We start from the raw sequence: 13,143 nt of genomic DNA, 5'->3' as shown, positions 1-13,143 counted from the left end.
ATGGTTAATGATCCTGCAAACATGTTAACCCTCCATCAGGCGCTTAAAATTAGAAACACCATCAGGCGCTCACGGAGGTTTCCTCCAGGTTAGCGAATAATGGATATCATAGTCGTTAAACTGTTTTTATTTGTTTAAATATTCATACTGATTTAACTACAATGTAATATATTCAATTTTAGAAATTAAATAAAAATTACTCTCTTATGTAATGAATTTTCCAAATGAGAAATTCAAAATCTTAAAAAATGTTAATGTATAATAACAACATGATTAATTTTAAGGAATAATGCAATTAATTGTAAAAATGTTTAACCTACTGTAATAATATATGGAAATTAACTTAGTTTTTAACTTCTTACAAAAACAACTTACTTCAATTCTTGAGATATTATACAATTGTAATGTCTATTATTACTTTGAAAGTAAAATTTATTCTTTAGTAAACATTTTTTTTACACACTACACAAATTTTCCTTCTGGTTCTTATAACGACAATGTTCACTTCATAAACAATAATGAAATATTCCCTAGCACACTAGTACTGTACTGACAAGTCTCTCGTCTTCATTCCCCATTTCACAAAATTCAAATAAAATATATTGTAAAATTTAAAAAGAAACCATCACAGTTCACACATTTAGGCGCACACGGATTATTACTCCATAAAAACTAAACACAATAAGGCGCTCACGGAGATTTCGTCCAAGCACTACAAACACAACATCGGGCGCTCACGGAGGAATCGTCCAGCCTCGCACGGAATTAGACCTCATACTGACAGAGTTTGACAAAGAAAAGCGGGAGGCTATTGTTTCTCCCCGAAAGTTGCTCGTGAAGTACACTGCGGGAAACGACTGCCAACATCAGAAAAATAGTAATATTTTTAATAATAAAAAATACACTGAGGAAAACTCCGTTTAGCGCCCGATGTAGGGTTAACAATGACATTTCTATCAGTGATTACACAACAGTTAAAGGCTTTAATCTCATTATTTCTTGATCAATTTTATGTTTTCAGTGTAAAACTGAATGTAATTAGATTTAGCAACATTTATACCCCTTACAAAATGTCTTGATTGTCTAGACAAAATATTTTGATTAGTGTTTATAGATTTAAGTTTTAAAAACTTTTAACAGACTAACATCTTGAAACTTGAAATGATAATGTACTATTAATTTTTCTCTTGATCTGAATCTGTAAAACATAATAAAGCCAAGCTTGAGTTTTAAATCTTATTAAAGGAAAGGTGAATTAAGCACTTCTGAGCCATGTTTATGTTACCTTTTTGTTAGTCTTGGTACAAAGAACAAATCTCCAAAATATTTCTAGAGAGTGACACCCTGGATATTTTCTAGAAGTAGATTGAATTGTGTACAAAATGTATACTTTGAATAAGTGAATGTTTAGTTCTAACTTGCATTTTGTCGAGGGGATACAAGCTTTGGAAATGATGAAATTTTTAATTAAAAAAAAAAGCCAAACAAAGTAAACATGAGAAAACTGATCAACAGATATAAAATAAAACATCATTATAAAACACTACTAGATTAGAGAAGCGTTTCTTTACTTTCCTTAATATATATAATGTTGTATGTTATTTTGGACGATATTTCCCTTTTTATCTCTTCTAACAAATTTTTCATTAATGTCGACTTTTATTAGAACAGATCAGATTTTTATGAAACGGTTTGTTTACGTTTCAGTAAAGCTGTCATTCTACTTTGAAAGCACGTGGAAAACAAACATGCATGATGCAAAAGGAGAGTTTTTCTCCCATGAAAAACATACATACATAGCCTGCCAAAAGTAGTAGTTACTTTAACCCTTAGAGGTCGGCCGGGACAGCGTCTGTTCCACTCGTGATGAGTGGCAGAGTAGCATGCGAGACAGCGTCTGACCCGGCATACTTAGGTGGCTGAGTAGCGAGCGGGACACCTACTGTCCCGCGCTGTAGTGCTTTGTTCTTTATTTTGTATCTCCTAAAGAACTAACCATTTCATGCCAAATGTTTTTTGTTTGTTTCTTAAAAAGTTGCATTTTTCACTAAAAACAAATCAAAGTGGTTGACTTTGTTTTGAAACGTTTACGTGCAAAGAAACTATTCTTTCATTTTTTGGATACCACTGTATTGAACAGCTATATTCTCTACAAACCTGAAAATGGAACAAAGAAGCCTCTTGCTTTCACATAATCCTACATTATTTAAAGGACTTGAAAATCATATTCAAAACTATTTCAATCTGTATAAATAACTTTAATTTACTGAACTCTAATCAATATAATTTGTAACTATAAAAACGTATTGGTGTATTCTTATCCCAAAGAAAATGTTTTTTTTTTGTAATTAAAATGTAACATAAGCTGTGTACTGATATAAAACTAATATCAATGATAAGTATTTGAAAACAGCTTCATTCTAGGTTTTTTTTACCACAAAACACGCTTAAAATATAATGAAACACAAGTTTTTCAAACTAAATTAATGTAAAACACATATACTATTTGTCGGAAAATTCATAAGATTAATTCAAAATAAAGGTAATTTAGTTTAACAAAATAAAAACTTTACTTTGAACAAATTGAATAAAAAATAAGAAAGTTACAGGCAAATAACTATAACGATGCATGGGACGTGAGATTTGAGTGACATCCCGCCGCCCAGCGAGGGCAGGCAGGTCTTGCGCGCACCGCCACTCAGGCACAGAGCATGTCAAATAGCGCCGGTGTAAAAGGGTTAACCCTAACCTCTCACTAACATGACTGGATAGCCACTGAACACAAAACCGCGCTCCCTGACATCAAAATGACGGCGATAGTCCTGCCTCCTGGTGGCTATCAAGGAAACAAACGTGACATGACCTTATCCCCCAAGCAAAACATACATCCATATCCCGCCAAAAGAAGTAGTCACTTCAACAAATTTAATCTCCTTAAGTAATTTTATTTAAAACATATAATTTCCTTCATTTCTATATACCACCAAAAGCAACATTTTAAATCTCTTTATTTGGACCTTGCAATGAAATTGTCAAAAATTAACTTTTAAGCACCTAAAATTCTTTTATCCGTGTTTCGGGAAGTTGGAAACATTACTGAAATAAAAAAAATAACCCCACCACGAACTGATGATAACAACTTAATTGACAAATTGTTTGATATTAAGAACGTCATATTAAAAATAAATTGAAGTATTAAAACAAATCGGTCTCGCTTTATCCTCAATGAACCATTAATTAAGTTGAGCTAGTTTGCAAATTAAAAAAATGTTTTTGGTGCTTTTTAGTACATACAAAACTAAAATATTTGATGTCGCATGATATGAACTGAAAACATAACATTTTATTACTTCGGATATTCCTAACTTTGCATTATTTGATTACTTTTAAATTCTCCACACTGTTAATAAAATAAATACAAATAAATATACAATAAATTTGGCACTTTAACTTATAAATTATTTTTCTTTATGTTAAATGAAAATTTGAAAACAGTTATTTAATCACCATGATAGTTACTTAAGAGGTCACAATAAAGACTGAAGAACAACAGTAATTCTCTGCCTCTAATCAAAAGCAAGTGAAGAATTAGTTCTGATTTAAGAGGAAATGTTTAAATTCAAAAACATGTTTACATCACTCTTCATTAAAGATTTCTGGTAGACAGAACCGAACTGGTACAAGACACACATTCAGAATTTGAGACAGTTTTAACAAGATTTAAAAAAAGGAGACAATGAATAAAAGTACTGAAAATATTGTCATACCTGACTGTCATTGTCAGTGATGGTGGTCACCACTATGGGCAACAGATGGTTGACGATAGATGGCCAGGTTGGCAAGCCCAACTCGTTACACACCATTACTATATGAGGTAAGTGTTCCATCATTTCTCCTCGTACTCCAGCCTCTGTACAATTAAACAAAGGTTAAACAATAGCAAGGGTGGAAGATGATGGTGACCACTACACCCAGCAGATTGTTGACAATGGATGGAGCTGGGAGAACATCCAGTTTTTTACATTCCATAATAAGATGTTCCATGAACATGTGTGCAAATGTTCCATCACCTTGTTTACACACAAGCCTCTTTAAAATAGAGCTAAAAAAGACCTACCTACACTAACTATTATCTGTGGTGGTCAATATGAGCAAGAGATGATAAATGATAAATGGGGAAGTAATCAAACACAGCTTGTCAGTAAAGCTGTGAGTTCTGTATTTCAATCAAATTTAGGTTTATTAAAATATAAAGTATACATATATACATTGTACATACCAGCAATGATTGAATTACTTGTTTAGTGGTGGTACCAGACCATTTTAAATTCCAAGTATTCAAGTGGCAAAGAGTGACTCCTTGGAAACATACAAACTAGGAATTACCTACAAAAACGGATGCTTAGTTCCTTCTATATTGTCTGCACCGAGGGTAAAATCATGCTACCTCAGTTACGGTCAATCTCACAGCGAGGCCAAGATTCTCCAGAGTGAGAGAACATCAATTTTACAATCTAAGTCATGTCAGTACAACTCAAACGCAAAACCACGATGGTGAACTGAGCGAGCATGAGTTAGCTCAGGCACAATCATCTAGCCACAACAATGATGTAAGGGAGCATCAGATCTAACATTCTAACTCAGTTAGTGTTGATCCAAGTTAATCCATTAACGTCAACTAAATCAAGCATACTACTATCCAATGGAATTTAAAAAGATCACACGAGTTGTTACTGTAAGAAAAAAAAACTGAAATCTTGAGAATCTTTTTTTACTGAAGGCCGAGACGTCAACCCCTCACTACTTGGTTTATAAAAACTAAACAAGTCTTGTTTCTATCACAAAAAAATGAAGCCTAAAGAAAGAAAAAGAAATACGGATTGTGTGACCTAACTGGCAACAAGTTTGTATTGAGCAACATCCCAGTTTGTGGAAAACACAGCTGAAGTAACCCACTTGACTTCCTGGAAGTAAGTTGAAACATTATATAGTTTACTGAAACAAGTAAATTTTAATTACAAATATAAGAAAAAAAATAATAATACTGAAATGTTGAACAATGTATTTTATTGTCATGCAAACTCTTTCTCATAAAAATATTTCTAAGAATAATGATATTTCTCATCACTATAATATCATAAAGTTTCCGAAATTTTTAAGGTCATATTTTGTTAGCTTAAATATATTATAATTGTGTGACAAATTTTATTTAATATTTTTTTCAATTTAATTTTAAGTTTTTGTTTTATGACATTGAAAGGGAATCCCTCCTATGTGTTCTAAGTATTTATAAATAAAAAAAGGTAAATACTATCATCGAAACTGAAATTTGGTATGAGAGGATTTGTACACAGACAAATGAAAAATAGATGTAACGATTTTTAACATATGTATGTGTATAAATACATACTGTAAATATATAATTATCTCTTTGTTGATTTAAAAAATGCTTACATATTATGCTCAGAAAGTGACTGCAAAGTAACTAAAATTAACTACCAGACAAAAGTCTGAAAATACATCTTACTTTCTCAAGTTAGTCTTATTTAGGATAAACAGCTTCTCTTTTAGGTACATATAACTTTACTTGAATACTAAATAACTAAAACATTAATACTATGTAACAGGATCATAGTTAAAATGGTATCAAAGGCGGTCCTAAGAAGTGCGAAGTGGTAGTGGTAGGGCGGAAGACTACTACCAGTAAGTACAGTAAAGTCAGCACAAGAAGGTGCCACCCCCCTCCCACCAAACTATAGAGAGATGATGCAGTAAAGGTATCGATCCCAGTGCAACGCCCTCCCACGTTACTCCGGTCCATTACTCAACACTTCCGTGTCCTACCCACCAGCCGCCAACTATCCAACAACTATTTCCGCAAAGCGACCTGTTTCCTTATAAACTAAACAAAAACAACATTTTTATTATTGTACTAGCATATTATTATCTTATTAAGATAATCAACGTCGATTAACTTCTTGTGTTCTAGAAAGCTTGCGGCGACTGCGACTTTAATAGCCGAACCAACCAGGAGAGATAAAGAAAGAGTTCCTACATGATTGACCAAGCATCTGGTAACCCGTCTATCTATTCAACACACAACCAATGCAGTAGAAGATAAAAATAAATAGGGAAATAGGCAAAGAAAAGCACAACACCAAATTACGAATTGGTAAACATAAATTATTTACATAAATTAAGATAGTCAAAATGTTTGCGTATGTAGTCATTCATAATAATAATGATAAGAAATACCGGGCAGAGCATAGTAATGCAGTACAAGAGTACGAGGGGCATTGGAGCTATCTTATCGTTAGTGTGGTGTGGTGTGGTGTGGGGTGGAGTGGGGTGCGGCAGATGGAGCGGATGTAGGGTCCACGCCGGAAGTGACCTCACCCTTGACTCGCGCCGCGCCGCGCGCACGTGTGCTAGCGCTAGCTACATCTACACAGATATAGCCTACAGCTGCTAATGCTATACTCGTGTGCTACACTAATCCTGGTTCGCCCCCTGCGTTTCCGCCCTTCGCAAAACTTCCTTCCACGATAGTACCGTTAACGTATTTATAGCCTGGAATGTCGGTACTGTCTGACGGCACGGCATCGGCAGCTCGAGTGTCAATGACCTTCAAATATGTACTCAATTGTAGTTGGTGTTCGTCGCACGTGAGTCCCGCACTATCGCTGTGGAGCCGTCGAGTCGCACCAGCTTACATTCCAGAGAGAATAAAAAAAACAAACGACAGTTGTATCTCTTCATCCCTCTTCTACAGGAATGTCAACAGAGAATTGTAATTACACCAAAATAGCAAATAAATAATTATTCAAGACTCTGGCGAATCTTTCTTTGTATACTGAAATGTTTATAAAATCTGTTATCTCACTAAAGACAATCAATCCAACAGTTTAAATGATCTACTGTACATTTTATGCATACATAAATTGTAATATTTTTGAATTTTCAATAATGCGGATATATAATTTATAATAAAAACTATAAGATGAATACAATTTGCACTCTTGACATCGTACTGTGAAGAAAACTCAAATAAAAAACATTGTATCATTAAGCAACTGCAAATAAGTAAAACTGTTACCACAGTTTTCTATAAAACATAAACATAATGCTATAAAGTAAGGTTATATAAATGCATTAGGTTTAACATTGTTCTATGGGGAAAGACTTCTTTTAATACATTAGTCATTTAACTACAGAGGCTCAAGTTTTGTATTATCCAATGAAGACTCTAGCAACATTGAAGGCAAGTGTGTAGAGATGGGCCATAGCACGAAAGCTGTTGAATGTTTGAATACAGAATCCAAAAATGTGTGTTTATTTTATTTTAAACCTTTTTCATTTATTTTTATATGAAAACATACAACAATAATATATACAAACAAATTATAAAAATATGAATTATTCTCTCATTATTCAATACCTGATAAGGCACAAAACAAATGAAAAAATTATGTCTGTTATCTGAATTTCTAAAACTCTTTCATGTTTTTTTAATTTTTTTTTATATAAGAAAACCTTATAATTTTTTTTCAATTTCTGGTGTGGCCCCCCCAAAACATTTTTTACAGACTCAGATGACATTTGAAAGATTACTTTGAGGTGACAGAGATTTCTTGCCTTTAAACATTTAATACCTACAACAACCCAAAATACAAAGTTTATTTTAATTACCAAAAGTTTTGAAAAACAAGAATTTTTAGTAACATACAAATTTTTGAACTATTAGACAATTAAGTGATGCTGCATAAGAAATTTGGGAAATTCCAGTAATTAAGGAAAAAACTTTGATTAACTTATAAGAGCAAATCAGTAAAACCCACAATGACATATTTACTTTCAATTATTAATTACTCATGTATGCTTGCGTATTTTACATATTGTTTTTTAATGCCCTCTAAGGATTGATCCAGTTCGGACAATAGATTAAGTTGATTTTTAAAATTTGGATACAGACAAGTCTAGTTGGGATAACAAATCAGTTGATATTAAAATTTACTCCACAATAGGAGGGAAGTAAGCATAACAACATTAAAATAAATCTGGCTCTAATAATTTAATTTTTATAGATATTTTAAGATGTTTTTTTTCATCACAGGGAACAAATTAAGTTTTCTTTAAATTTATACAACTGATCTCTTTAGAAAATGAATAATTATTAGCCCTAAATTGTAAGTAAGCTAAACGTGTTTTGTTTTATTAAATGTGTTTTCTACTAAACAACTATATTATAATAACATATCATTTGTTAACACAAAAAGTATATAAAGCCAATTAAATAAATAAAATAGGAACATTTGAAAATTTATATTAATGGTATTTTTTTTCATTTAGGAAAAAAGGAAAACAATTAATACAGGGGTAATTTTAAAGTGGTAAAGCATTGAACAAATTGTAACATTTTCGAGTTTCTGACCTTTGATCACTCAATGAGCAATTGATTCTAGTTATCATGGTCCAAAATTACTGTTTGTTTAATGGATAATTTCATATGAAATTGATCCATACTTTGCCCTAAGGAAGAATATTGTAGCTGGTTTCTGAGACAAATCCTTTGCTCTATAAAATATTTTCTAAAACCTGGATACAACACATACCCTAGAGCATATTAATATAACTAAGCAAATAGTTAAAAAAAAAGTTTTTACTGATAACAACCAAATATTCATTATACAATCAAATTTACCACTTATGACCTCCCTAATTGTCCATTACCATTTTCACTCATCTAGACATTGAATCGACCAAGGTGAAGAAACTATTCATTCCAGCACCAATCATCGTGTTTTTGTTATGCAATCCATCTTGCCTACTTTAGCAAATAGCCTCCATGCAAATATCTCAATGAGATTTAAGTTATTGCCATTGATTTCCTGGCCATCTGTACCTTTAAACCTTTCTGTGTGAAGTTTGTCTTCACTGTTCTGGGTGTATCACAGGTTGCTAAAACTTTGCTGGAAAATGCTTACACTATCTAGATAGTACCTGAATCACTGGAAGTTATTACATCAATGAAATGTTCAGGAGAAAAAAGGAGAAACTAGCAGAGACAATATACCTTCACATCGGACTCTCTGTGCATATATGTATTCTCACTTCTTCCACAAGAAATTGACTTTTGTCTGAAGATTAAAATTTAATCCTATGTTCCCTTGTACAATTATTGTATTTTCTTTCCCAGTTGAGTTTTCCTTTAATGACTACAGTAAGTACTGTTATATTTATTTGCCAGCAAGCTTAGTAGCCCGGAATGTTCAATCGTCAATTTGAGTATGTGTAGCCCACCAAATCTTCCTCAGTCAAAAATATGCTAATCTTACTTCGTCTAAATAGAAAAAAAATCACTTCTTGACAGCAGTTGGTCACAATTTCATAATCTTTGAAAGAGAAATGAGCCTGGAGTTTTCTTCATCTCAACAACATTGCTCACAAAACGTTTCACACTATACTTAATAGCAATATTCCTATGAGTTTGGAATATGTTTTCACTCAATGTTAAATAGCCTGATTATTTCTTGGCATGATATCTATAACTAACACAAACATAAAAATATGAGCATATTGTAGCAAAATAGACAGAAAATAGCAACACAGATAAATAAAATTACATTTTAGCAGACACATAACGGTGCTGCCAACCAAGACAATTGAAAAAATTAAAGTATTGTAGATTAACTGTACAGTGACTTTTGGAAGTAGCAAGAAAATTTCTTGAGAAATTGTACTATGGTGGGGATGTTACACCTGATACCCAAAAGTATCCAAAATATCAGAAATTCCAAATACAGAGGAAATACAAAAATTTTAGCTTGCCAGATTGTCACCTACAAAAGATGCCACTACATACTACTTTTTCTGTACATACCTGCAAGTACAAAAACCAGTAAATAAAGAAGAACCAATCTAGTATCTACATATGGCTGGATATAACGAAATAGGACTAGGTACATACTTCTAGTATTTTACTTAATGTTTAATTTTATTATTAAACTGTGAAAAAACACTTGAGAGATTTTGTAACATGCTGTTACTGCACTAGAAAATTAAAATTGTTCTTATCGGGTAAACCTTACATAAAATATACAGTATATGAAAAAACCATAGAAATATTAATAAAAACAGGAGCTTAAACATGGAAGGATGTATTTTGCTCTCTATGAATCATATTATAATTTTGTATATTATCAAATTATGAAATTTGGTATATTTTATTTTAGTCCAATTCCGTTAATTTCTGGGATAATTTCTGGAAGTTTGAAATTTAAAACAAATATTGGAACTGAACATAACTTACCACTGTCACTAGCCATTTTCTCGATAATACCCATGACTCGCTCCACATCGGCTGGAGACTCGTGGACCACCCGAAGCGTCTCCACAACAGAGCGTCCAACCATTTGTCTGGAAAAAATAACAACTTGTTAAAACAAGGTAGAAGTAAGCAATGATACGTATAACAAGCTTAACTCAAATATATATAGCTCATTTCATTTACGAGAAGTCTTGTAAGACAGGCAGTAAGACAGAAGGGATATTTTACAGTCCCTAAGCAGAGAAGGGAAAATTAGTCAATCCACTGAGTGAGACAACTCTCAATCAAATTCCATAGTTGGATATAAATGCCATCATAGAACTAATTCTTGTTTATGTAAAAATGCTGTTCCATGCAAAATTCGAAGTCTACAGATGATATCTCTATTAAAATATCTTGGTACTTTTTTCACTGTCATTAATTAAAATGTGTGCTGCAATTGAAAATTCCGCCACTTGTGAAGTGTGTTTACTGACAAGGTATTTGTTGGCAAAAAACCATGAACGAAATAAAATCTATCGCTAACAGTGTGAAGTTAATTGAAATGGAGTAATGAGTGATAGAAGAGTAAGGGCAGTGGTGTATTGACTTTAAAAATGGCCATACCAAGTGACTGAAGACTTGATGATGAAAATCAATTACAAAGTTTGTGAAAACCGCCGTTTCACAATAACTCAACTTTCAGAACATTTCCCACTAATTTTACGAAATTTATTTGATGAAACTGTTATAGCGGAGCTTGGATACCACAAATATTGTGCCAGGTGGGTTCCAAATATCCTTATGGAAGATCACAAAATAACGACTAGCTGAATCGCTTACTTACCTTGATGAATAGGACATGGTAATGAACTTCTCGATTGTATCATTACTGGTGATGAAACATGGACGAAGCATCTTAATTGTGAAACAAATATGCAGTCTATTGAATGGCGGCACTCACATTCTAAAAAAAAGAGTCTCCAAACTCTTTTGGAGAGAAAAATTTTTTTTTTGGAATGCTAAGAATGTGATTCTGGTCGATTTCCTTGGAACGAGGATTAACAATATACGCAGAGAGTTGCTGTGAAACAATGCAGAAGCTATGGCGAGCATCACTTTAAACAAGCGTAGAGGAAAATTGAGCTTAAAAATTTTATGTTTTTACAACAATGCATGTCCCCATACAGCCATCGTACATGACAAGTATTGGATGATTTTGATTAGGAAATGTTTGATCATCCGCCTTATTGCCGATCAAGCACCAAGCCATCACCTTCCAGCAATTAAACCTGGCTCGCAACGCAGCGTGCTTTCGATAGTGACGCTGAACTTCATGCTGGCGTTAATAAGTGGTTTAAGATCTCAAGAGGCAGATTGCTATAAAGCTGGAATAAAAAAACTTGTCACGTTATGATAAACGTCTCAATATGAATGGGGTTCACGTGAAAAATAGCCTAGGAATGTAGCTTTTTAATGTATATAATAAAATTTCAGTTGGTTAATTTTTATTATTTCAAAATGTTTTTTTGGGATAGCCCTTGTAGAATATATATTTTGTAACATTTTCAAATATCAAGATTCAAATCTTCCCAAAACCAATCAGAACAACTATATTTGGGAAAAGATTTTTTAATTGTAATAAAGAATGTTTTTAATCATGTCAATGAAATAGTACCCTATTTCAAATTTTCACTCTTCATATTTTTAAAGCAAACAGAAAAATTCCTCATATATTTACATTTGTGCCCGTTTAATTTTTTGTTATGCATATTTTGTAAATATTTATTGTGTTTTATGCACACCAAAATTTTATGATCAAAGAAATTAACAATTTTCATTAACATAATGAAGCTACACGATAGTTTTGGAAACAGATAAACATTGCCAATAGCTTGGGAATTTTCCCTTCTACATTATAAAAGCTGTATTTGACATCTCTTCTACACACTCATTGAATAAGACCTGGCTATGAAAGAGTTAGTTTACCAAAAATAAATAAGTTATTGACTTGTAAAAAAGTAAAACTACTAGTTAAATACGTATTTTGGGGAAATACTGTAACTCTTACATATTTCAATATAAATAAAGTTTTAATAATTTTTTATAACAGGTAATATTTTTTATTTTCGTTTTATTGGTTATAGTAATCTAACATTTTCATGACACTACAAGCAATATACTTTATGTATGTAATGAATTTGTTCATTTTATTATTCTTTTTATATAGCAGGTTAAAACTAATTAATTGAAATTATCAAGCATATTTGTCAGCAAGGTCCAATTAAAATTCTACGTAATCATAATACATATGACATGAAAGCTAACTAAGTACATTAAAAAGAAATCAGTACAGAAATGGTTACCATTTCTCTGAGGATATATAGCTCTTAGTTAAATGTTAGGATTAAAACAAATCTTTTGAGGCCGTGTACAACTAAAATAAATATTCAGTAATTGTTTACTTTAGCCAATTTAAAAAAAAGTTATATGAGAGAAGTACAATAAATATAAAAGAGGAATGCCCAAATACCAACTAGAATTACATCAGAACAGTATTGATCCGAAATGCCCCTGGCCATCAGTGCAGGCTTCACTGGCTTCCCCACACAATGGCAAAAAAGAATAACATCTTTCAAATACTACCTAATTTCAAGCTTAGACCATGAGAGTGCTCAGTTCCTTGAACCCAGGGGCGCCGGACGAAAAGGGGCACAGGTAGCCTTTTTTCGTATTTTCGTATGTAATTGAATTGCAGTTAGGGGGTGCAGAAGAAATCTCGCCCAGGGCGCTTGTAGTGCTAAAACCGGCACTGGTTGAACGTAAAATGATGTCGG

General features: G+C 32.5%; 1 protein-coding gene across 1 annotated transcript in view; it reads right to left on the bottom strand.

The window, feature by feature from the left end:
- LOC124375022 (serine/threonine-protein phosphatase 4 regulatory subunit 1-like) overlaps positions 1 to 13,143 on the bottom strand; it is a 174,863-nt gene that overhangs the window by 54,782 nt on the left and 106,938 nt on the right. The window contains exons 2-3 of the mRNA XM_046833179.1: positions 10,310 to 10,416; positions 3,768 to 3,910 (exon numbers count right to left, since the gene is read on the bottom strand). Coding sequence (XP_046689135.1) covers positions 3,768 to 3,910; positions 10,310 to 10,416 — 250 coding nt within the window. The remainder of the gene's footprint in view (positions 1 to 3,767; positions 3,911 to 10,309; positions 10,417 to 13,143) is intronic.

The sequence above is a fragment of the Homalodisca vitripennis genome, chromosome 1 (genome assembly GCF_021130785.1).
Source record: "Homalodisca vitripennis isolate AUS2020 chromosome 1, UT_GWSS_2.1, whole genome shotgun sequence".
NCBI lineage: Eukaryota > Metazoa > Arthropoda > Insecta > Hemiptera > Cicadellidae > Homalodisca > Homalodisca vitripennis.
The sequence above is the reverse complement of the archived record's forward strand: the minus strand, read 5'-3'. Positions and strand labels throughout refer to the sequence as shown.